Source organism: Lissotriton helveticus, chromosome 3_1 (assembly GCF_964261635.1).
Source record: "Lissotriton helveticus chromosome 3_1, aLisHel1.1, whole genome shotgun sequence".
In the NCBI taxonomy this organism is placed as follows: domain Eukaryota; kingdom Metazoa; phylum Chordata; class Amphibia; order Caudata; family Salamandridae; genus Lissotriton; species Lissotriton helveticus.
In genome coordinates this window covers 841675840-841703335 of record NC_136061.1, presented here as the reverse complement: position 1 = coordinate 841703335, position 27496 = coordinate 841675840, and the positions used below count along the sequence as shown (strand labels likewise).

Below are 27496 nucleotides of genomic sequence, written 5' to 3'. Positions count from 1 at the left end.
TCCCTAGATCAAATATACAATGGTGAAGCCAGTTCTGCCGCCATATTACGTGTTTCTGTGTGGCGGAGGCGGTACCTCTTGATCCATTACGTGAGTACACTCTTTGCTCTGATTTGGTTATGTGTTTATCGCCGAGATGTCGGTTGTGTGATATTTTGGTTGTTAGTTGGTGCCTGGTTGTGCCTCGGATTTATTGCAGACTATACAGCAATCCTACCACGGGAGTACCCGCCATTGGTGCAGCAGGTGTGGTGATGCGGGACCCAGTTGTGTGAGCGACAATCCATATCCCCGTTATGGCTGTATTTCACTGCCTGACTTTGGGGGTGGGGGGCGTTTTGCTCACTCACGCTAGGCCCGACAGAGCCCTTTCTACGCCACAGTATCCCACGCCGTGCATAAAACCACATATAACCAGTAATTTCGTAAACCGAAAGCATGGCCCAGTCTCCGAGCCTCGCACTTCGCCCACGCTTGTGTGCTGCCTGCCTTTCAGAGTGACAGAAAAGTTATTTGAGTACCTGAAACATGCTGCCTGGGAACACGTGCTTTACCAGAAGCTGGTGAGAAGCAGTGTATAATGCAAGGGGGTTTCCAGAGCGGAAGCTGCGCGTGTGTGAGGGAGTGGCTTGAGCGGGCATGGTGAAGGACGAGCTGTCGCGTGCATGCTTCACTTCGGTCACCAAGCAGCAAAACCATAAGGGGGGAAGTGGTGCCAGCGAGCGTGACAACAAATATTGCAGCAAATAGAAACACACGATACATGTAGAAAATCAGCCAAGGAGGTAGGACCAGGGCCGTGAAAATGGCTCATGGGCGAACCAAAGGAAACTTAAAATTGGCTTCTATTTGAGTACTATTAAAATATTTGTTAAGCAAACCACTGCAGTGAAAATAACAATACAAACACGATTGTTTTCTGCATATAATACATCTACGAGATAAACAATGTAATCTGTGATGATTCAGTGTATTTTTGACACGTAAGAGTCCCTCATTTTTTCCAATGCAAGCAAACCATAAAAGGTGAAATGATACACCAAACAGCCATACGCACAAGTTGAAAGTGAACATATTCTTCTGGGCGCAGTCAAAGCGCACTTTTTTTGTATATTTGAAAGAGTTGGTAACAATGGGTCTTCCAGACAGCTGAGCTGTCAAACGAACGCAATATATAGCACGTGCTTAAAGGGCCTATGTAAAAGATTTCTTCATATTTCACCATATTAACTCACCACTAATCCTTTGTAGGCTTCCTGAATAGCGTGCATCAGCAAGCGCTATATAAATACAAACCTTTGTCCGCCTCTATCCTTCTGCTATCATTCCAAATCCAATTAACTGACTAACCTATCCACCACTTAAAATGTACTTGCATGTTTCACTATACTAATTCAACACTAATCCTCTATGGCAGTGTTTCCCAAACTGTGGTCTGTGGACATCCAGGGGTCGCTGACACATTCCCAGGGGGGGTCCGTAGGTAGCAGTTTTAAACACACTGCAAAGTATCTTGTTTAATCAGCAGTTTTCAAAGAACAATAAAAGTGTCAAGATAACAACAGTGATTAATTTCCCTGCTGGAGAGACATGAGAGTTTTGTCCAGTGGCAGCTGTGACTTAACTAATGTAACACAGAGGGTTAATATGCCTACTGCAAAGAAGTGTACCATGCATTTTAAAAAAACAGTATTTGATATGCATCGGTCAGTGGGTTACTGCTTTTGGCAGAGAGATTCTTTTGTTACAGTGCAGTTCATAGGTGACAATCGTAATCTAGCAGAGGGACCTATTAACTGTCATCAAAGAGCTGCTTGCAAACTGCAAGGTACAAGTTATCTTGATGCTTCTAAAAAGGTTTCTTTGGGTGGAAATACATTTTTATTGTTAAAGTCAATACTAACCACTGTGTTATGTTCTGAATCCTGAGTTTGTGCTTCTCCAGGCCAGCACTCCTTGAGTTTGTGCTTCTCCAGACCAGCCTCCTTGGCTTAACAACACACTCTACTACTTCAGAAACGCAAGGCTGCACCATATTTACAAGAATATGGTGCAGCCCTGCGTTTCCCCTGCGCTGGCGCTACATTTAACAGGGGAAGATTGTTTATGTGCAGGAAGGTCCCCCTTCCTGCACATAAACAATCTTGAAATGTGATTTTGTCACTTCTATGTGTACTGCTTAATGCATCACACATGGAAGTTACAAAATGTCTTTTTATTTTTTAAAGATTGTTTATGTGCAGGAAGGGTTGCCTTCCTGAACATAAACAATCCAAGCCGTTTTACAAAAACGAGGAGAAATTAAGCATTTCTCATTGTTTCGCCAAGTTAAGACCAGGTTTTCCCTGGCCTTAATTTTGGCGCTGCTTCCCATTTACACTGCTCTTGTAAATAGGGGGCAGCGTCAAAATCAATGGGTGTCGCAGGAGAAACGCCCACCACAACACGCCACCCCTTTCACGCTAAGCATTGTGTCAAAGGGGGTCTTATTTACAAGGGACCGTTAAGCCACCTTAAGTGGCTTAACGCTGCCTTGTAAATATGGCAAAGCCCCTATCGCCACGGGAACGTCTCAGAAAGTGATGTTCCCATGGTGACTAAATTCATTAGTAATTTGAGTATTTGTTTTGTGTGCACATGTGTGTTAATTTTTTCCGAATTACTGTTTTAATGTTTCAAATGTAAATCCTACAAATTACTTGGGGGTCCCCGGCTTCCAGTGGTGACTCTATGGGAGTCCTCAGAAGTCAAAAGTTTGGGAACCCCTGCTCTATGGGTCCCGGAGTAGTGTGCTACTCGCCAAAAAAGCGCTTCGCTCCTCGTCAGGGGTAGTAAGCGCTATATAAATGCAATTACAATACAATACAATACAATATATGTCATTTGTGGGGTATACTTAGAGATGGTGGCAAAGACGTATTTTGCATGTAGCCACTGTTGTGCCTGCTCCTCTCTGAGCCATACCTAGGTCATGTCCCGAGTCAGGAAGCACTCAAAGTAGATGACACACAATTGCGAAAGGCCCCCGCCTTGTTCAGTCACCCAAAGTTGTAAACATTTTCAAAAGATCCACAGGCCGTGGTAATCATCAAACCTCAGAGGTTATTCGGGGTTGAGACAGGGAGAAAGAATATTCCCCCGTCCTCCCAACCAGACGAATGGGGTAAGGTGAGGGTGCAATACAACAGCAGCAGATGACACGGGCTCCTTCATTTCTTATATACACACGGCAGGAGGGGGATGGATGTGCATACGTAGCAGGTAGAATCTATAGTTATTCAGCAATAGGTACGGTTTACTGGGTGTGGTAGTCAATAAATATATTAGTGTTGATTCAAAAGATGCTGAGGGTGAAACAAAGAGCTTCTATAACAGGTAGAAAAAATGGAGAGAGACAGACGCACAAATACACACAACTATGCATAAAAATACGCTCCATAGGGTAGGCGAGCAGAGATAGACAGAAATATATGCTCATACAAAGAGAAAAATATATAGAAAGAAAGACATACAGGCACATACATACACAGATTGACAGATGTACACACAATTAGTAAGATATATACATTGATACAGACATATGTGCAAACAATAAACAGATACGTTCAACATAAGGGGGACATGTTAAGTACATACAGAGACAACACAAACACAAGGAGATGATGGACGGAGCGCTGAAACTTTCAGACACTCACCCCCAATCACAGATCTGGGTTGAATCCATCATCATTCTTTAGCTCACTTCACCACCTCAGTTCAGACCCAGCTATATGCAAATCAGCCCAGCTTGAACTGCCAAGCCAGGTCTTCCCTGAACCGGAAACAAGCATCCTGGGACCGGTTTCTGGGTAACACCCTTCATCAGCCAGGCTAGCTTGAATCCAGTGGCAAAGTGAGTAAGGGACCAAAGTACATACATATTTACAGAGAAACATACCTAATTTGGCAGCCAGACAAATACAGATTAACATGCATACACAGAAACAGACACATATAAATACTTTAGGTTCATATATGTGACCCATTCCTACGAGGACCAACTATCCATTAACTCATCCATCCATCCACATGTTCAAGTATCCATCTTCTCACTCATCCAAGCATTCACCCAAACATCCATCATTTCACCAACCAATAGAACTATTGTTTGAGGCCCCCCTCCACCCGCAGGTACCCGCCTGCGCCTCATCTCTGGTTGTCCAGTGGGGAGCATCTCTGCTCTGCTGCTGCTGCTCTGCCCTCTGTCTCTCTGCTTTCTGTCTTTTTCTCCTCTGATCTCTTTTTTACCGTCATTTCATCCTTTCTGCTTTATGTCACTTTATTTCACTTTTGTTACTTTTTGCTCCTTTTTCCTTTTCGTGTCCCTGCCGCTGCTCATCCCTTGTGGGCCTGACACACTTCAGCGCCGCTTTCCTGCTTCCCACTTTCCCGCCTTGCACCTGTCCCTCCTCCCCTCACACTACTTAATGGCGGCCCTTGCGTGGCAAGCCCGTCTGCGCCCATCCTTGCCTGGATTGCACCCAGCGCCATGGACCCTGGTCTTCGGTCCATCCACCACTACACCGCCAGCACCCTCCATGACCTCAACACCGGACACCTCTCCGCCTGCTACCTCACCTCACCGAATGACACCCTGGGCAATTTCTCCTGCCACAGCTACAGCAGTACCTTTGCCTGCCACCGCATACCAAACCAACCCACTGTATAACCCACAAACATGCCGTGGACATCAGGGATCTGCTCGACTCTGTCTCCCCCCAAATCTCTTCCCTCACAGAAACCCAGATGAATGCCACCTCAGCCCCAGACAATGCCATCGATGGCTACAAAATCATCCACTAGGACCGTTCCGCCCGACCAGAAGGAGGCATCACCATCATACACAAAAACACCCTCAGCATCACAACCAGCTCGGATGACAAGTCAACCACCATGGAGCATCTCCACTTCCAGATCCAAACCAACTGGAACACCACCCTCCACGGCAACCTCATCTACAGATCTCCTGGACCCCTCCCCCAGTCAGCGAATTACTTGTCGACTTCATCGCACACCACCCTCTTGCCTCCACGGACTACATCCGCCTCGGAGAACTCACTTTCCATCTGGACAACCTTGATGACCACAACACATCATCCCTACTGGATAACCTCACCACCATTGGACTCAAGCAACTGGTCACCTCTCCAATCCACACATTCGACCCCATCTTATCTGCAAGCAGCAACCTCTCCTTTAGCTACACCTCCAAACTACAGTGGACCGACCACAGGTGCATCCATTTCTCCTTCACCAAGCCCACCGTACAACAGCACGCCCACTGCCACCTGTGCAGAAGCTGGAACAAGTTCACCGAAGATCAACCTTCCACCACCCTCACCAAAATCCCACCACCGACATCCACGGACACCAACGCCCTTGCATGCAACATCCACTCCTGGATCTCCAACTGCACCAACACACTGCCCCCTCTCAGGAAACCCTCAGCCAAGCAACCCTCCAAGAAAGCCAGCTGGTTCTCTCCTACCCTCCAAGAGTCCAGGCGTACCTGCTGATGGCTTCAAAAAAGATGGAGAAGCAGCAAGGCCACAGTAGACCACACAGCCTTCAAAACCACAGTCACCAATCACCACCACCTCATCAAATCGACTAAGAAAATGGTCATACAAGAATGTATAAACACCAATGCACACAACAGCAAATTACTCTTCATCATGGTCAAAGAGTTCACCCAACCCAGCAGGGAGACAACAGGCATACCCCTCCCCCCTCCCAAGACCATTGCGACAAACTCGCAACCTTCTTCCACTACAAGATCAACGCGATCTATGGCAGATTCACTAACCAAAACCCATCGACCCCAAGCAAAACCACTTCACCAAACGGACCCAGACCCCAGCAGACCCTACTCAACTGGACCTCTTTCACCACCAATGATACCCTCAAGTTCATGAAGTGCATCCACTCCAGAGCCCCCTGGGATCCCTGCCCCTACCACATATTCAAAGTCATCGAGAAGGCCAACAGCACCCAACTCTCTGAGTTGATTGAATTAAACAGCATCATAGACCTCTCCCAATCTGGATTCAGAAGCAACAACAACACCGAGAACGCTATCCTTGCTGCTGCAGACAACATCTGCATCCTCCTTGACAGAGGCGAATCCGCTGCCTTCAACCTCCTGGACCTCTTGGCAAATTTCAACACCATCTTACATGACACCCTCTGTGCTAGACATCATGATGCCAGCATCCACGACAAAGCCCTCGACTGGATCCGCTCCTTCCTCACTGGCCGAACACAGAGAGTCAGACATTCGACTTTTCTCTCAGAACCCACAGAAATCAGCTGCGGAGTGCTACAGGGCTCCTCCCTGAGCCCCACCATTTTTAACATCTACAGGGCCCCACTTGCAACCATTGTCAGAAACCACAGACTCAACATCGTCTCCTCTGCCATGACACCCAGCTGATCCTCTTCCTCCCTGATGAACCCGCTGCTGCAAAGAACAACTTCAGAAGTCCTCATCGTGGGCCTCCACCCCTCTGCCTAGGATGACTCCTGGTGGCTTGCATCGCTTGGAACTTCCCCCACACCCACGGACCATGCACAAAACCGTAGCATCATCCTGGTCCAGATCACCGCCAGATGAACTGCCAGATCAATGCCGTCTTGTCCTCCTGTTTCCACACGCTCCACCTGCTCCGAAAGATCCTCAAGTGGACCCCCCACGCTGACAAGGAAAACAGTCACCCATGCACTCGTCAGCAGCAAACTCAACTACGACAACACTCTACGCCGGCACCATGAAAAAAAGTCTAAAAGAAACTGCAAAACATCCAAAACACCTCCGCCAGACTCATCCTGAACTTGACTTGCTGAAGCCACATCACCGACCACATGACAGACCTCACTGGTTACCGGTCAACAAACGGATCACCTACAAGCTCCTCACGCATGTCTACAAAGCCCTCCACAATGCCGACACACATACCTCAACCACCGCATCTTTCTTTCGACAACCCCACCAGACATCTCCGCTCCAGCCATCAAGCCCTGGTCACCATCCCAGGGATCCGCAGGACCACCGCTGGAGGAAGACCCTTCTCCTGCCTTGCTGCAGGACATACAACTCCCGTCCTCTGCATCTCAGGCAATCACCATCTCTGCCTCAATTCAGGAAGGACTTCAAGCCCTGGCTCTTCGACTGAACTACAGACCTCCCCCCTGCTCCACAGCGCCTTGAGACCCTTACGGGTGAGTAGCCATGCTCTAAAAACCATGACTGATTGATTGATTGAACTATCCAGCCAACTACTCATCAACTTACCCTTCAGTCTAGAACTATATCATTTCTTCTTAAAAGCTCACATTAATCGGATGAGAGGAATATGGTATTTCCGAACTATGCGTACCACTTTATTTCCATTGTTTCCCTGTACTTCCTTCCTTTTACCTTATTATCATATTTTTACTTCTTGCGTTATTATCCTGTGACTCTTTGTACCATTAATGAACGCTATATGTTTTTTCCCCACTGTACAGCGTTTTGGACGTCACCCTGTGATACAGCGCTCTGATACCAATATTGGTTTGTTCGTGCTATATAAAATTCATAAATAAAAGAAATAAAAAAATATGCAGGTGCACGCTAGACACAAACAACGGATAGAGGTGCGACCTAACATAGACTCAGCCTAAAGTGCATTTTCTGTTCTGTGCCCGATGTCCTTAAGCAGACGTCACATGCGTGTTTTTATGTACAAAGGGGCTGTACACAGTGGGGTTGCTTCATGTTCAAAAGAACATTTGCTGCGCTTTGCTGTCCTCTCCTTGAGACAAACTACATAGATCGCTTCTATTTCCAGATTACATAGATTGCACTGGCACTCGCGTCATTATTGCATCGACCACAGGACTGAGTCACTGTTCCAAAATGTCATTTTTTAATTACTTTTAGTACAAATGTCGTTTCCCCCCTTGTCTGGTGTTGCACATGTTGATGTAAAGTTGTAGCAACAATTGCACGAACATCAGTGCCGTCTATATGAAATTGTACTGTTAATGCACATTATCGGCCCCAGATGTTGCATCAATGATATAGACACAACCTAGCTCTGGACAATGTACTTTAACCCCCGGCTATCCAGTGTGGTACTCTCAGATTATCCTCCTTCATCACAGACAGCAGCTGGCAGTCAGCCCCTCAAACTTAGCCTGGCTGTGCACACAGGTTCTAAGCTACACCCTAAATTCAGGAGCAGTTACACACAGCATAGGAGGGTGGGGAGGAGGCATCTTCCATAAACTCCCATAGTGGCACCCCAATCTCCCATGTCTGATATTTTGGAAACCGAAATAAAAATGTTTTATTCCAAATGGCATGACTGCACATATCTCGGCAGGCGGATATCAATAGGTCAGACAGCTAATGCCCTTTATTTATTTATAGCCCCAGGTTGTTTTCTGAGCTCACACTTGAAAAGATAAAGGGCCTTTCTTTTGTTTAGTTCTTGTTGCCACAACATTGTTGCTTAACAGCATTTAAAATGAATGGAGTTATTACCAAATTAGAAGGTATTTATTGCTGAGTATGCAGTCACCTGGCAACATTCCAGCCCAGAGGTACTACATTGACGTAGTACAGTGCTGTGTGCAATTCAGCTGTGCTTCATTGCTTGAGCTCAAAAAATTGCTCATCCCAATACATAGCAAGAGTTGTGCAGTGATGATGTAATTGGCTGCATTCACACATTGAAAACCGTTTTAGCTTGACTTTAAGTGTTGCGTTGTGCTGAGTAGGCACCTGGATACCTAGCTTGCCACTTGCCTGTGGTCTCCAGTTCCTGCGTGTTCCAGACTGATCCAGTTTTAATGAAAACAAGGGGGGACCCAGTAGGTAGCTGTGGACCATGGGTGATTGCTATTACGAAGAACAAGAGGTCCAAAGCTTAAACAGATCAGCTATTCCTATAGTATAGACCACAATGAGCTACTATACGTTTTTCCTCACCCAGCCGGGCGGGAAATTTTATTTATAGATTAGTATAAATATTTTTCGGTTATTAAATACATTTTTACAACAGACAATTTTTGCTGTGAGGCACAGTCCTGTGCCATATATAAAAGTTTAGAAATAAAGGTGAAAGAGTTAAAGGTAGTAAGAGAGAAATACTTCAGGCAACAGAGAAGTGAGCGATCTGGGCACTGTAAGGGTCAAATAATATAACAATGTTTCCCAGAGCAGAACATACATACAATAATACAAATGGTCAACAGTACGTCTGCTAAGAAAGGTCGACGTTTCGATCCCGCGCTCTAATTAAAAGGGATCATCATCAGGACTTAACAAAATAGTTGCCTGGATAGAACATTAATTGCGCCATAATGAGCGATGCTCGTCATGAACACGATGTGTTCTGCGGGCAATATGCGTGACTCTTACGTGGGACACGCGGGAGGACGACTGGCACGGGCACCAGGGTCTGGTGCGTGCGATTCTGATGCTTGTGTCTCCAAGGCCCCTGGTGAACGGGGAAGGGTCTCGATGAATTGGCGGTCGAATTTGGTGCGGTCGATCCGCAATTAATAAACGATGAATCGTGGGTTGTGCCTGTTGTGTACGGGAGACCAGGAAGGGTATCAATGGATTAGGCGGTTCACTTGGTGAGAGAGGTCCGCAATTCGGGCAAACTCGATGGTTGTGCTCGTTGTCCACATTGGTAGGGGGTGGGTGCCGGATTGTCGGTCGATAACAATCGATCTGGCTGTTCGTTCCTCGCCAGGCATCCCACCCGGCGAGGAACGAACAGCCAGATCGGCTTCCATCGGGACACTGTTCCCAAATCGCGGATCGATCCATTGTTATCGACCGACAATCCGGCACCCACCCCCTACCAATGTGGACGACGAGCACAACCATCGAGTTTGCCCGAATTGCGGACCTCTCTCACCAAGTGAACCACCTAATCCATGGATACCCTTCCTGGTCTCCCGAACACAACAGGCACAACCCACGATTCATCGTTTATTAATTGCGGATCGACCGCACCAAATTCGACCGCCAATTCATCGAGACCCTTCCCCGTTCACCAGGGGCCTTGGAGACACAAGCATCAGAACCGCACGCACCAGACCCTGGTGCCCGTGCCAGTCGTCCTCCCGCGTGTCCCACGTAAGAGCCACGCATATTGCCCGCAGAACACATTGTGTTCATGACGAGCATCGCTCATTAAGGCGCAATTAATGTTCTATCCAGGCAACTATTTTGTTAAGTCCTGATGATGATCCCTTTTAATTAGAGCGCGGGATCGAAACGTCGACCTTTCTTAGCAGACGTACTGTTGACCATTTGTATTATTGTATGTATGTTCTGCTCTGGGAAACATTGTTATATTATTTGACCCTTACAGTGCCCAGATCGCTCACTTCTCTGTTGCCTGAAGTATTTCTCTCTTACTTCCTTTAACTCTTTCACCTTTATTTCTAAACTTTTATATATGGCACAGGACTGTGCCTCACAGCAAAAATTGTCTGTTGTAAAAATGTATTTAATAACCGAAAAATATTTATACTAATCTATAAATAAAATGTCCTGCCCGGCTGGGCGAGGAAAAACGTATAGTAGCTCATTGTGGTCTATACTATAGGAATAGCTGATCTGTTTAAGCTTTGGACCTCTTGTTCTTCATAATACCAGACTGATCCAGTGTCACTGAAGCTGCCCGGGTTTTACCGCTGGGGTTTTCCCAACCAGGTTTTCCCATTCACCATTCTTCCCACCAACAAAAGCCCCACCCACCCCAGGACCTTCTTAATGCAGACCGCAGCACGACTGCGCAGTGGCCGTGCCACTTGTGGCCCAAAGGCGCACCAAAGACAAGCCTGTCTATGCTTGTCCGTGCCTGGACTGCGCCCAGTGCCACAAGCCCTGGCCCTCCCGCCCCCCAAAGATACACCATCGCCAAGCTCTACAGCCTTAACGCCGCAACATACACTGCCAGCATGCTGACCCAAGCTCCTCAGAAGGACCTTTCACCTGTACCTGCACCCACTGCCACTTCACTTGCCACTGCACACACTCCGGCCCACCGTCCAGACCCACCCCAAACACACCACAAACAGCACTTGAACAAAAACTCCAACTCACTGCCCTTCTCAATACACGCTCACTATGCAAGCATTCCTCGAAATTATGGGGCCTTATTGGCACCCTCGCATCAGACATAGTCTTCCTTACTGAGACCTGACTCAATCCCATATCTGCCCCAGATATTGCCACAACGATCCCTGATGGATATAAAATCACTTACCAGGACCTCCAAACAAGCCAGGAGGAGAAACAGCTATCATCCACAAAGAGACCACACAGTGTAGCACCACCACCATCAACTCCATCACCAACATGGAACATCTCAACTTCACAGATGATAAGACAACCATCAGAGGCACTCTTGCATACCATCCCTCAGACCCACACACCAGATTCTGCAACTCTATTGAAGACTTCTTTGCTCCCCTAGCCATAGACTCCAAGGACTACATCTTCCTCGGTGACCTAAATTTCCAAATTGCCACCCCCCAATGACAAAACACTGCACACCTCCTCAACAGTATGAGCAGCCTTGCATTGATCCAGATCGTCCACAATGCTACACACACTGCACCCAATTTTCACCTCCAGCAACTGCTTCAAATTCAGCCATGTCAAAGAACTCACATGGACCGATCACTCCATCGTCCACTTCAGCATCTCAAGCCCCTGCATCACCACCCCCAAGATGATCAACACCCCCCGCCCCCCACGGAGGTAGAACAAAATCTCAGAGAACAGCTGGGCAAACGCCCTCAACACCTCCAACCCTGCTACCGCCATCAACCTTGAAAAGGAAGTGCAAAAAGTCAATGCCTGGATCAACAATTGCACAGACAGCATCATCCCCATCAAGAGCAACATCCAGAGAAAATCCTCTAAAATGACAGCTGGTACACCCAAGAACTCAGAACAGTGAAACGATACAGAAAATAGTTGGAGAGGAGATGTCACACCAACAAGGATACGTCCAACAGGGCAGCTTTCAAGACCTTCCTTAACCTCTACCACCTCCTGCTGAGGGAAACAAAGAATACAGACATTGCAGCAGCAACCAAAACCAGCTCCAACAACACCATGGAATCTTTCAACAGCATTAAGGAATTCTCCAACCCAGCTGCCGGGAAAACAACATCACACAGTCACGGGAGCTGTGCAACAACCTTGACCGTTTCTTCCACGAAAAGATCTCAACTATATACAGAAACTTAAAACCCCAACCCACACCTACAGACTTCCTCAACAGATACGCCACCACCGTAACCAACACGAACCACACATTGACTGCCTGGAACATCCTCTCCACCCAGGACACCACCTCCACCATGAAATCCATCCAATTCTGCGCTCCCACAGACCCATGCCTGCACCACATCTTCAACCTCGGAAAACAAAGGATCAGCCAGGAACTCACCAGCCTACTCAACACCTTTATCACCACCGCAACATAACCCAATGTCTGGAAACAAGTTGAAGTCTCACCACGACTCAAAAAACCCTCTGCTGACCCCAGCAAACCCAAAAACTACTGGCCAATCCCCCTGCTCCCAATCCCATTGAAGGTACTGGAAAATATAATCAACAATCAACTCATGACACACCTAGAGCATAACGAGCTACCTGATCCCACGGTCTCAACAGAATTTCCTACGCAGACGACACCCAAGTCATCCTCTCACCCACTGACAACCCCACCACCACCAGAACCAACTTCCACAAAGGCATGACAAACATTGCCTACTGGATGAAGAATAACTGCCTGCAGCTTAACACAAACAAGATGGAAGTACTGATCTTTGGCAACAGAAACAACACATGTAACGACACCTGGTGGCCATCAGATCTAGGGTCTGCATCCACTCCCTCCAACCACACCAGAAACCTCAAAATCATCAATGACAACTAGTTCACCATGAAATCACAGATCAACGCTGTCTCCACTGCCTGCTTCCAATCTCTGTGCATGCTACATAAGATCTTGAAGTGGCTACCTCTACACTCAAGACACATCATGACACATGCCCTCTTCACCAGCCAACTAGACTATGGCACTGCTCTCTACATATGATTCTCAGCACACCTGCTACAGAGACTTCAGACCATACACGACGCCCGAGCAAGACTCATCCTTGGCCTTCCCCAATGAACCCACATCACATCCCACCTCATGAAACTCCCTGTACAGAAGAAATGCCAATTTAAGCTGCTGACCCACACACACAAGGCTCTACACAACCAAGGACCCACCTACATTAACCACCACTTGAACTTCCACCAACCATTGAGAAGACTACGCTCCACCTCCCTTTCACTTGCCCATACTCCCCGTATAGTGGAGAATACTCCTTCTCCCACATCACAGCAAAGACCTGGAATGGCCAGACCTTGATGGCACGCTGGTTCTCTTGCTAGTCGATTTCACTAAAGCGTTTGATACAGTGTCGTGGGCCTTTAAGCATGGGGTTCCTCGGCGGGCCTGGAAGAGGGGTTCCGGAGTATGGTTCGGCTTCTCTATCACTCTCCGAGTGCTCAGGTCCAGGGCCTTATCTCCTGCATTTTCCATTGATCATGGCACATGCCAGGGGTGCCCACTGTCCCCTTTGTTATTTGCTTTGTGATGGAGCCTCTGGCGTGGCTTATATGGTGCGATGCCCAGGTTTGGGACTGAGGTCGGGAATTGGCCTTGCAGACCACGTAGCGATATACGCAGATGATATGCTTCTGTTCTTGAAAGATCCACAGCGCTCCGGGCCCTGCTGCCTAAAACTCCTCTGGCTGTATGGTGTAGCATCCAGGCTTTGGGTTCATGAAGACAAGTCCTGCTTAGTGGAGGTAAAGGGTGACGCTCTAGGTCGGCTTTGGTGCACCAACAGTCCTACTCGGCATAACTCTTTTAAGTATCTAGCGGTACACATGTCTCCCCTCCCAGATTTGGCCTGGGCCCTTAATTTCCAGGGTCTAGACCTGCAGCTTGATTGCGACCTTGTCCTCTGGGCGGCACTACTATTGAACCCCATGAGGGGCATGGCTCTTTTTAAAATGGTGTGCCTGCCACGCTATTTGTACATGCTGAGTAACTATCCCTATCCCATTCACCATAATTGGTTCCAGTACTTGATGCGAGGGTTACCAACTTTGTGTGGGCCGACACAGAGTGGCGAATCAGTCGACACACAAGTCTCCTTTTGATGGAGGCCTGGGTTTATCAGACATCTACTTATACTAGCTTGCCGCACGCATGGTGCCGGTTAATGACTGGTTCAAGGGGGGGTGGGACAATTTGGCGTATCAAGTGGAAATACATTCTCTGTGGATAGATGGCTTAGTGGTTCTTCTATATGGAGCATGTCTACCGAATACCCTGTCTTTCTCTACGTGGGTGTCCCTCATTTGTTGGAGTCTCACTGGTTGGAACTGCTGCCTAACTGGAATGACCCCTCTATGGCATGAACGTGGCTGGGTCAGCTCTCAGCTCTGGAAGGTTTCCTGCCTTGGGAACACCTTCGGGTCTCTCGTACCTGGGAGATGTTTATAAGGTGGGGAACATTATGTAATTTCAAAAGACCTACAACAGCCTCCCCACGCACCTTCAGACGATCACCTCACTTTCGGAATTCCAAATGGCACTTAAGACCTGACTGTCCGAATAAGCCTCCTGGGCCAGCAAGCGCCTGGATACCCTATTTGGTGGTTAGCCACACTTTATAAATCCTGATTGAATGATTGATGAGCCAGCACTGTCTTCCAAGATACAAATAATCATGATACACCCTCCACTACGAATTTCAACACGAGGACTACCGCCCAGGGTGTAATTTTACATAAATTACATACATTTTGGTAAGGATATAGCTCAATATTCCGTGTCTCCGTGCTTGCGCCTGGAATTAAGACTTCACACAAAGCCAGGTCGCACTATTTTAGTTCCACTGCTTTTGCTTGAACAGCTGTGGGTGTTTGCTTTGCTCCTGCCCCTTTGTGCCCCCTTTATATAGATTATAGTGCAGGTGATGTTCCATGACGCAAAGCCACCTCGGGCTATGCGCTAATCAACTTTTCTATGCAAAACATATTTTGCACTAGAAAGTTAAACGATGCTGCCATTTGCATTGCGGTGAGAGCACCAGCTCAAACATGTATTAATTCGGTGCCACCATTGCTATTGTTTGTGTTTTAGATAAACAATGACTTCATGACGAGGCCAAAACTAAAAGCGCTTTGGTTCACTCTAAGTTTGCACATGTAAAGATTTCCCCAAAAAGCGGGCCACCAATTAGCAGGCTTGCAAAATACTGCACCTAACTCTGTTGAGCTGAGGTGGAAAACCAAATAAGATTACCTTTAATGGTTGTTCACATTTTTGGATTAGTTGATGGATCTCAACAGTGCCCACTGAAAGTAGAATTGTTTTTGGGATAAGATTGGAGCTAAGGTTTACTGGTTCTCTTGTCAAGGTAGATCAAGTAGCTGTCAATTAAAATCTTGGCTTCCCAAATGGATCAAGTTATACGATCTTAGACAAGTATCCATGTCTAGATCGCAGAATATTGAGACTGATTCAATTGTAGAATATTTTTATGCGATCTCAGTATGAAGTAATGCCTTTAAGCTAAGAATAGTTTTGCTGAACATTTATGCAGTGACTCTCATAATGTGCTGCCGTTGTTTGAAATATTTTGCGGCTTGTTTGGGAGTTTGCCCAGTTATTTTGGATTGCTGCTAATTTCATATGACACTGTTAAGTTCCATTGGAAGGGTAGAACATTGTGATTGGACAGCTATAGTTGTGTTTTTGTTTTTGCAAAGAACTGTAGTAGCGGTCTAGTGTTCCGACCGCGGAACAGGAAGGGGAGTAACAGGAATCGGAAGGCGGCCATTTTAGGTTGTTGGCGCCGACCGTCTTAAGAGGTGGAAGCTCCAGGCGCTCCGGGAATAAAGATTACTGATCAAGTATATCAGTTCGTCTGTGTGCTTATTCACATTATCACAATGGCGACGGAGTTTGGGATATAATCCACAAGCACAACGAACGACGGTAAAGTAAGCATCGGGCGTGAGCAAACGCCGATACACACCGGAGCGCGGCAGAGGAGCCGCCAAGAAAAAAAAAAGAGAGGAAAGGGCGCAAAACACACGTAGGCGCTCCAGAAGGTAAACGGACACTCCTGATCCAGAAAATAAGAGAAGGCATAAACCCAGAAACACCACCTGCATAGCCACGACCGGGGGGCAGCACACCTCAGCGCTGGGCAACACAAAGCACACGTGGAGCACAAGCGGAGCACACGGGGGGCACAGCAAGGCACCAACCGTCCCTACCACTGTGCATAAGGCTCGGCATCCTGGCGGAACAGCGGGGGCGGCAGAAGCATCACGCTCTAAGCGCCAGATACAAGGGGACAGCCACCTGGAGCAATCAAGTCGCACAGAAACAGGGCAAGAGGAAGAAAGCGACGAGGATCGCAATAAAGAGGACACAGGAAGGCAGCACACGCCTGGGAGCCCACCAGGTGGAGCAAGCCACGCAGCGCCAAATAGGAGAAACACGTCCAAAATGGCGTCCCAGTCAACATCTCTCACTCAACTGGTCCCGTTTCTGACGAAAGGTGGTGAACCGGAGATGAAATGGGAAGACTGGAAGAGGTACTTCCTAAATTATCTAGAGGCACTAGAAGAAGAAGGCGATACCCCGTACTCGAGCAAGAGAAAAAAGAAAATTCTATTGCATAATTTAGGTCCAGAAGGGATCAGAGTATATGACACCATAGTTAAAGGTGAGAGGGTTGCCACGGACACGGACGTGTTCAGTCACGCCATCGCCGACCTAGATGCACACTACAGGCCGGTAGTATGCGTAGCAATCGACAGATACAATTTTTTTCAGAGGAAGCAGAGGAGTGGCGAGACAGTGGACAAGTATGTCGTGGCTTTACGGAAATTGGCCCTCACGTGCAAATTTGGCACGCTACATGACGAACTGATCAGGGACCAAATAATCATGCACACATCCAGCTCACACATACAGGAGAAGTTGTGGGTAAATGGTGACGCCCCACTCAAAGAAATTTGGGCTATGGTCAAGAAAGCGGAATTGTCACGACGTTGCGCACAAGCAGCTAAAAAGGAAGCCGGAGAGTCGCAAACAGTATGCAGGATAATGACACCGACGAGAAATGAACGGCCGAGGCAAAAGGACATGCAAAGGAATCAGGAAGGAGGAAGATCCAACAGTAACTACAAACACCAGAAAGACAACAAGACCAACAAAGGAGGTAGGCCAAGTTGCTACAGGTGTGGTAGCACTGCACATCTAGGGAATGACAAAGCGTGCCCCGCGTTCAGGGCAAAGTGCTCATACTGCAGCATCTTCGGGCACTACGAAAAAGTGTGTCGCCGGAAACCCAAAAACGCTATGGTACGATACATGGACCAGGAACGAGAAGAGGACGTAAGCGACCAGGAAGGCGCTGAGGACGAGGTGGAGTTCCTATACATAGACGTCCAAGTGTTGGAAATGGATGGTTCAGATACAGATAAACCCAGACTGAACATGCACATCGGCGGAATACCAATGGAGATGATTGCAGACAGCGGGGCACCCATATCCATCATACAAAGACAAGTATGGGAGGACAATTTCACGCCCAAGATCAAAGAGACACTCCTACCGATGGATTTGAGACCAGTGACATATACAGGACAAAAGATTCCCATGTTGGGGTACTGCCCTCTCCTGTTCGAGTTCAGAGGCCGCCACGCTAAGTGTAAGCTATACATAGCAGAGAAAGGCCCCTCAGTCCTGAGTTGGAAGGACCAAGGAGCATTGGGAATTCAACTCAACCCGGGAGGCATTGAAAAAATCCTGCTGATGGACATGGATACAGTGGAAGATGTTGGATTGTGGCAGAAGGCATACCCCAAGGTATTCAATGGCCAAATTGGTGAACTAGGAAAATATAACCATCTCATAAAGCTTAAAGAAGGAGCAAAACCGGTGGTGCACAAGGTGAGGAACATCCCGTTCCGCAGTAGGGACGCTGTGCAGACAGAACTGGAAAGGTTGGAAAAAGAGGGAGTGATCAGAGCCATAGAGAGTGCAGAGTGGCTTTCACCCTTGGTGGTGGCCCAGAAGCCAAATGGCAAGGTACGACTCTGTGTTGATCTCAGGGAGTTGAATAAAAACATCGTCATAGACAAATTTCCCCTGCCCCGCATCAATGAGATGATGGCGAGGACAAAAGACGTCAAATGGTTCTCCACAGTGGATTTGTCGTCGGCATACCATAAAGTAAGACTGCATCCATCGTGCAGCCATCTCACATCCTTTATTACACCATTTGGATGCTACGAATTTGTGAGGATGCCGTTTGGCCTAGCATCGGCAGCGGCGGTCTTCCAGAAGCTTATGCACAAATTGCTGAAAGACATAAAAGACGTGTTGTTCTTTCAAGACGACATCTTGGTAATGGGCAGATCGAAACAGGACCACAATGAGAAACTCCACAAAGTGTTGCGGACGCTACAGGACAATGGCCTGACAGCCGAGTGGTCAAAGTGCAAGTTGGGAGTGCAATCTGTCACGTACTTGGGCCACGAAGTGAGCGAACAAGGAATAAAACCGAAAAGAACCACCAACATGAAAGCCATTTTAGAGACCCCCACTCCCAGCAAGAAAGAAGATGTGCGGTCGTTCCTCGGAATGGCCGAGTATTACAGTACATTTATTCCCCACTTTGCCACAAAGACTCATTTCATTCGCCAATTGCTCAGGGAAAAGAACATGTTCAAGTGGGGGCAAGAAGAGCAGGCGGAATTTGATGCCCTCAAACTAGAGATGAGTGTTGCCATTCCCCTCAAAGGATTCGACCCGAGTGCGGAGTCCATCCTCACCACGGACGCCAGTGACCGCGGCCTGGGAGCAGTTCTAACGCAGAAATCGGAAAAGGGAGAAACATCGACCGTCAGTTTCGCTTCGAGGTCGCTGGCTCCAAACGAGGAAAAATTCAGCGTTATCGAGAAGGAAATGCTGGCGGTAGTCTGGGCGATGGAGAAATTTAGGCAGTACTTGTGGGGAGCCAAATTCCTTGTCAGAACAGACCACAAACCCTTGGTCCGAGTACTGACCTCCAGTGGCCATGATCACGCCACTCCGAGAATTGCCAAGATGACGCTCAGACTGCTGGATTTCATTTACGATGTGGAACACATTCCGGGTCCGCAGAACAAAGTAGCGGATTTCCTAAGCAGAGCAGCGGCCATGGATGTAGCAGAGTGCGGGGAAAAACAGGACTGGGAAGGATATGTGGTGGCCACAATTCAAGACATGGAGGAGGTGATAAGCGCCAAAGAATGGGAGGAAGCATATAAGGAGGACACTGATTTAGAAGCTGTAAAAGGATACGTAGTCCATGGATGGCCGGAGAAGAGACACCTTAAGGAAGAACTGAGGAGGTACTGGGAAGTACGAGATGAACTATCGCTGGCGGATAACCCGGTGTTCCTACTCAGAGGGGATAAAGTGATCCCACCCCAAGGCATCCTGGACCACCTGATGTCCCTACTCCATGAGGGGCACCAAGGCATCACAAAAACAAAAGCCCTTGCCAGACAAGCGTACTGGTGGCCCGCCATTGATACACAGATTGAGCGTCATGTGCGAAAATGTGAGTCATGCGCCAAGTCGGACAAGTCACAGAGCATGCTGAGACCACCTTTGGGGAAATTCCCAGTACCTGACGGGCCATGGGAAATGATATCAGTGGACTTTATGGGCCCCGTACTCAACAAAGAAGGGACCCAGAAGTATGCAGTTGTCCTCATCGATAAGTATTCGAAGTGGCTGGAGATGGAGATTATGGAGCACGTGGACACTGAAGCGGTGGTACGTTTCTTACGAACCACGTTTGTCAGAGAGGGAATCCCAAAAATAATCACATGCGACAATGGGCCCCAATTCACCTCGGCGAAATGGACTGCCTTCACGGACAGGAATGGCATTGAGGTGAAGCATACGCCCATCTATCACCCGGCGGGAAATGGCCAGGTGGAGCGTTTCAATCGAGTGATCATGGGCACCATTCAAGCGTCCATAGACGATGGCCTAGACTGGGAAAAAAAGTTGGAGAAAATGATCTGGGCTTATCGCATCACCCCGGGAAGCACGGGTTACAGCCCATTTAAAGTGCTGAGAGGAAGAGAAGCCTTCACAAAAGACAACATGGCATGGAGGAAACTAGTGGTGCAGAGTAAGTGGTCACCAGCGGTGGTCAGAAGAAATCTGGAAAAGGCACAAGAAGTATACACAACCCACTATAACAAGAGGCGGAACACCCAGGAAGCAGGTTTGGAGAAGGGTGATTGGGTCCGTGTTAAACTGGCCATCTTGAAGAGAAAGGGAGAAAGCAAGTTTTCACCACCTTTGAAGGTTGTTGAGCCCTATGCCCGATCGGCACTGCTAAGTGACGGCAAAGTGTGGTCAATGGACAGGATGGCTAAATGTAGCAAGATTTTGAATTGGGAAGAAAAGACCATGGAGGGAGCAGAGCAAGTTGGTGAAGAAGAGGAAAGAGAAAGTAGTGGAAGGTATGGAGAGAATGTTGAAGAAGGAACGCAGCAAGTAGCAGAGGGAGAAGGAGTCGAGGGCACAAGAGAAAGAAAAAGGAGCGGATGCAAGGCAGACAGCGAAGGAGAAGTTATGGACAGAGATAAGGGGGACTCAGAAACAAGGTTGGTTCGTAAGGAGCTGGAAGTGGAAGGAAGCAGAGAAAGCGTGAAAACACGAGTGGGAAGGAGAGTAAAGGTACCTGAGAGGTTCAAGGACTATGATATGAACTGGAAGTAAGGACTTTGTTATAAATTGTTTGATTATGCATAAAGGGGGGAGATATGTAGTAGCGGTCTAGTGTTCCGACCGCGGAACAGGAAGGGGAGTAACAGGAAACGGAAGGCGGCCATTTTAGTTTGTTGGCGCCGACAGTCTTAAGAGGTGGAAGCTCCCGGCGCTCCGGGAATAAAGATTACCGATCAAGTATATCAGTTCGTCTGTGTGCTTATTCACATTATCACAAGAACTTTACCTGGAGAATTGGGACAAAACAGAGCCGTTTGGGCTGTGGACCAAACGGCTGTGGAAAACACATCAATTGTATATCAAATTACAAAACCACCATTACACTTTTTCTGTTGTCTGCAAACACTGGGATTTATTAGAAACTTTGGGGCATATTTACAAGGACAGCGATAAAGAAATGCAAAGTGCGCTTAGAGCTATTTATTTATCGCTGTATTATATCGCCCTGTTAGCGCGTTATTTACAACGCGTTTCCCCAGGGCGATATAATTACCAGGGATAGCGGGGAAATCGCCGTTTTGCAGGGAACATCGCTGGTTTTCCAGCGATGTTACATGCAAAACGGCAATAACCTTGCTGATACGACCCTGTAGTTGTATCAGCACAATCCACCCCTATGTTAAGCATTGGTAGGTCAGGATTTTAGCAGACGTTAGTTTTTGGTGAAAACCGCTGTTTTCGCCAAAATCTAACGTGTGCTAAAATCTTGTGGGCTGCCTTGTAAATATTGCGGTGTGAACATAAGCGATATTTGCAAGGTAGTCCATCCGGGGTATGCCCAGTGACGCCCACTTTGCATCTCATTAGAGATGCAAAGGGAGGTGTTGGGAAAAAGGGTGCTAACATGCGATTACGCATGTTAGCACCCTCTTGTAAATAGGGCGATAGTTGAAAAGCGGAGATGAAGCCCTTGTAAATATGCCCCTGAGTCAGCCTAGTAACAGTCGCTTTATCCTTAAGTCCACCACACAGGATTACTAAAGATCAAAAGGACAGGTTGTTACACATTGTTCCCAAGAGAGCTAGGTCAGGTCCTTCCAGTGAAATTTAAGTTGTCTACTTTCACATTCAAGAATCTGGGTCTGGCTAGGTCAAATGGGGAAGACTTGAATATTTGATTTCCTGAAGAACCTCTCTTCAAAGGACTTTAGTTTACACGGTACTAGGTCACACCAGAGTCTTGTAAACAGGGGCGCTGCGAGCTTCAGGGGCAGTTCACAACTCCAGGTGCAGCATGGGATTCCACCCCACATGAGAAAAGGGCAGAAATAACCTGCTTGGTGCTAGCAGAGAAAGTGCGCAATATTTTAAGGAACTCGGGTTGACATATGGGAGTTTGGGACCAAGAAAGTGCTGTTGTGATTGGTGAATTTGGTGGTGATGACTAGAGATCGTAATTAGAGCACAGGGGAGCAGTGGGACAGGCATATCAATGATTGATTTGTTTGTCATTTAACTTTTATCTGCAGAAAAGGCTTATGTCACAGAATGTAGTCTAGCAATGCAAATACTGTATGAAAATGACAGTGTACTTAAAGATACATTTCAGTTAGACAGTGTTCTTAATTCTCCATAACATTGAAATATTTTCAGTAAACAGATGGGTCCATAAATATCTTTTTTCAAGACCACAGAAAGGTGCAAGAAGAGCATCAGAATATAAGCTCCCAATCCCTGTCTCAAAACTAATTCCCACCCTGTAATCACATGAAGTGGTCATCATACATCCTTCAGACTCCTACTGGTGGAACACCCATCATCAGAGTAGCCAATAAGATCACACATCATCTAGTTACACCTCTCATCCTTGCATTAGACAACATCTCCTCTGTATAGGCCACACATTTAGCAAATGAACCACTCCTTTTGCAGTCAAGACTCTACTTCCCCCACTTAAATCACTCCTATACTGAAAAGGCCATGTTTCCTTAAATTGGATCACACCTGCTTTAGTTAGGCCTCCGCTTCCTTCAATTAAATCACGTCTACTCTTAAATAATTGGATCTCCTTTAATTAGACCACACCTCGTCCAATTAGACCACCCTGCTTGGATGCATTATTAAGGTTCTTCATTATATTCTTACCTAACCCGTGTTTGCTTGTTTACAGTCATTAACCCCTGAAATGCATTACTATTTCTCCCCAAATAATGAAATATTTGCAAATTATTCATAACTTCGTGGAGTGTTTAGAAATTCATGATAACAAATGCTCATATTTCCCGCTGACCTTTTTCCTTCATTCTTTTCACTCCTACCTTTAGAAAGATGAGCACCTCTACTAGATGGAATGACACCGAGCATGCTTCATCTAAATGCAATGTCTATGATCCAACGCAGTATGTCTTTCTGCCAATGGCCTATACCGTGGTTCTTTGCATTGGACTTCCCGGCAACGCCATTGCCATGGTGGTGTTTCTCCGTAATGATAAAATTAAGAAAGCTATAAGGATCTACCTCATCAACCTGACCATTGCAGACATACTATTCAACCTCACATTACCCCTGTGGATTGATTATTACTTCAGTGGCGGTAATTGGAAACTGTTAAATGGATCAGTATTGTCAGACATCTTGTGCAGGGTTGCAGGAGCCACATATTACCTGGCCACCTACAGTGCGATCACTTTTATGATGCTGATCAGTGTCAACAGGCATTACACCATCCAAATGTCCAAATCTAGGATGCCCTTGAACACACGGCAGGGAGCACTGGCCACCTGCCTCATCACTTGGGCGGTATGGATTTGTTGTGCCGTGCCTTCACTGGTGGAGCATCAAACCCACAGAACCAACCTCTCCGTGACTAAGTGTTTTGAACATTTCTCTGGCAGTCAGGGCTATTCATATGCCATGATAATCTATGTCTTCGTCTCCTTTTCGGTTGTATTGGCCTCCTACATCTCAATCATGAAGTCCCTGTCTTCACCACTGAGTCGTTCCCGGTGTGTGCATCTTAGATTGGCCAAGGCCATGGTACTGGGGATGCTGCTCGTATTTACGATATGCATTGCCCCGTACCACCTAACTGTTGTAGCCTGGGTGGCCAATCGAACATCCTCAGTAGGCTGCAAGCCACTTTCCACTTTGGACGTCATGCACAGGATTAACTCTGCTTTGCTAAGCCTCAACAGCTGCATCGACCCTGTGATCTACTGCTTCTCTGTCAAACGCTTCCGGACGGACCTGCTGAAAATATGGCGTAAGATCCTTCGCTGGGTCCCACTGCATGAAACTGTTCATGAGGTACAAGAGTCGCACATCAAATCATCATCCTTCACTTCCAGCTAGCGGAGCCTCATGTGGCTTGAACAATTGCTTTGTCTTGGTCCAACCTCAATCACTTTTGAAGGGAATGGTTTTGCTGTTCACCAGAAATGAAACATTGAGAAGGGACTGCTCCTCAGTAATTGTCTTGAATATTTATGTGGTGCACCCTTAAGTCATTGGTAATGATATATTAGATGTATTGAGGAAACAGATGCAGAGTTGTCATAGAAGTCAATAGTTGAGAGAGAAGCAGGATCAGAACCAAAATTAGGAGCAGCCTCTTGCTAGGTTTCACTTGCATAGAAAAGCAGCTAGAAGAGAGCCTCCTGTTGGACTTTATTCAATGGAGTGGCACAGAGATGGTGACAAGAAGTCACATCTTCTATGACATTACAGTATTGCAGTTATAATGAGACAGTTTCCAGATGAATGCCTTTCCTGGTGCCTGCAGTACTTGATAATGGAGGGGTTTTCGGGAGGGGCATTAGGGTTGTGTAATAACGTTTTGTATAATTGTCCCAAGATAGTTCTTTTGTCTATAACTGATTTTCAATCATCCACATTAAATTGGCCCCCATGAAGATGGCTGATATCAAAATATACAAGCTTTGTGCAGTATTTTGGATGTAGGTGAAAGAAAAGTTGCAGAACCTCAGGGGCCTATTTCTGAGCCCACTTTACGCCACACTCTTCGTGGTGCAAAAGCAACACAAATGAAAAATTAGCTTTATTAAGCCATGCAAGGCTACCTTGCGTGGCCCGGCTTCCTTCATGAATCTTGAGTAATGTAACGCTGCGCAAAACACTGTGTTGCTTTACTCTGCACCGGGGAAGCATTTCCATGGGACTTGCGTGAGTCTTCCCACGCAATATCCATGGATTGTGATGCATTCCCGGATTCACAAGAACTTGTAAACCTGGTAATGTGCCTAAAAGACATGCCTCCCCAAGAGAGGCATAATGAGGAGAAAGATCTTTATTTCTCCTTGTTTAGTCCTCTTTCTATGTGTGCAGGAAAGTGTCCCTTCCTGTACCAAAAAATCCTGAATGCAACACAGGCACCCTTCCACCATGGTGCAAAGGTGCCTGCTTTGAAGCTAGGCAGCCCATTGGGTGCCAGCACAGCGGGAAAGTCAGGAATCTGCTGTATGCCCTAAATGCAGTGCACTCCTGCCCTTTCCCAGTGACGCAGTGCAGCGCAGCAAGGTGACTTGCTGTACTGTGCCACGTTTCCGTAAATATGGCCCTCCGTGTTCTTTTTCTCTTCATCCTTCATCCTCCGCATCCTGCACATACATCACGTGATCAATCTCAGTTGAGGTCACTGTAAGGGTGATTGTTTAAATCTGAACAAGCATAGAGGTTTGCTTCGTCTATTTTTGACTCCGGCCCAGATTGACAAGCCCCAAAGCTTCATTATCAGACATGCTGCACTTTTGTATTGCATCTGTCTGAGGGTGGGCTATTACAGCCCCTCCCTGACACATGCACAACACAGCTTGTGGAGCCCGCTTCTGCTCCTAAGGTTATATTGCAGCCTTTGCATGCAAGCAAACAGTCGTGATAGCGTTTGTTTTCATGTGAAAGCTGTAATATGGCAGGCAAATTAGTCAAAGAATGAGGCAGTGAGTGAACACCCTGGCTCTGGAGCTGCACAACTTATCTCGAGTGTCTCACATTAAGACTCACATTGCTCAAATACTTCCATGCAACCACAACCTTCCATATAGCTTTTACTTTATGATATTTTTTATAAGGCATTGTATATTTTATTATATTTCTTCATCTGTTTTTCTGTACAAAATACTGATGCTTTTTTGTGCTTTGCTTTTACCCAAAAAATAAATTGAGAATGATGATGACAATGAGTTGAAGTTGACAGCTGTTTCTTAAAGAATTGTGTATGGAGGACATTTGAGCTTTTGAGAGCCAGACCTGATACATATGCTCCTGTTAATTTCATGAACAGGTGTTTGTAGATTCAAAGGGCACATACTGCAAACTAGATCTCATCAAAGTACCTGTAAATAAAAAAATAAAAAGGTTTGTTGGACTTGGCCCTTTCTGCATAGTCACCCTCAAACTGTTTGCCTTCACACTCCTGCTTTCTGAACTTGTGTTTGTTGGCCTTTATGACTCTCTGCACTTTCCAACTGCTAACCAGTGCTAAAGTGCTTGTGCTCTCCCCCTAAAACATGGTACAATTGGCTTACACCTGATTGATGCATTTAATTTACTTGCAAGTCCCTCATATATGGTACCTTGGGTACTCAGGGCCTGTAAATTAAATGCTATTAGTGGGTAGCTGCGCTCATTGTTCCCCCACTAAAAGTTACCCTTTAAAGCATGTCAGCCCTGCCATTGCAGCCTCTAGTGCAGGTTTAAACTAACAGTTTGACCTGGCTAAAATAAATATTTTGCCAGGCATAAACCTTCCTTTTTGATACATATAAGACCCTCAAGTAGGCCATAAACAGCCCTTTGGACAAGGCGCATTGTATCTAAAAAGTAGGACATGTTTTTATTGACGTTTTATATGTCTTGGTAGTGAAAAACTCCTAAATATGTTTTTCACAACTATAATGCCTACCTCTCCCGTAGGATAACATTGGGTTGCCTCATTACATTTAATACATGATAAGTTTTGATTGGGAGCAGGCAGAAATGTCATGTTTGGACTCAAATTAAAGGTAATGTAAAATCCTCCTTATTGGTAACATCAGATTATAGATTACAATTTTGAAAATGCCACTTTTATAAAGTTTGTATTCCCTGCCCAATCTCTTCTAATACCTTCTAGAAGTGCCCAGCTGCCCGTGCTTGTTAATTGTTTCCATATCAGGAATGCATATTGGGCCCTGACAGTGAATATTAGGACCTTGTTGTAGCTGGGAGAGGGCCATCCTATTCTTTTCAGTGTCCTCTGACCAGCCGCCATTCGAGTCCGAGGAGACCTTCAGGCGCCCTGCAGATCCTGTTCTGTGCCACGGTGTATCGGTTCTCCCTTGTGTCTGCCATGGACCTCTCTGTCGATGTCGTCACCTGTCCTTTGGCGGTGCGCCTTCCCTCGCATAGGGAAAAAAACAGGTTCCCCCCTCCTTGCACTCTGATAGCCTAGGACGCTCCTCCAGCCACGTCTAGGCCTTCTCCAGTGACTGGAAAAAGAAGGTGTTTCCCTGAAACAGGACTAACAGTTTGGTGGAAAATAGTAACATATATTGCAGCTGGAGGCCCCTTAGCCTGGCCTTCACTGAATCAAAGGTACACCTCTGTCTCTGGACTTC

The 27496-nt window shown here is 46.8% G+C and overlaps 1 protein-coding gene across 2 annotated transcripts in view; it reads left to right on the top strand.

Annotated features, from left to right (window-relative positions):
* Nucleotides 1–26080, top strand: part of LOC144823011 (platelet-activating factor receptor-like) — a 68401-nt gene extending 42321 nt beyond the window's left edge. For both annotated transcript variants that reach the window (XM_078681125.1, XM_078681124.1), the window contains exon 2: nt 23207–26080. In XM_078681125.1, the coding sequence (XP_078537251.1) occupies nt 23211–24233 (1023 nt within the window). In that variant the 5' untranslated portion in view covers nt 23207–23210 and the 3' untranslated portion in view covers nt 24234–26080. The remainder of the gene's footprint in view (nt 1–23206) is intronic.
* Nucleotides 26081–27496: the final 1416 nt, after the last annotated feature.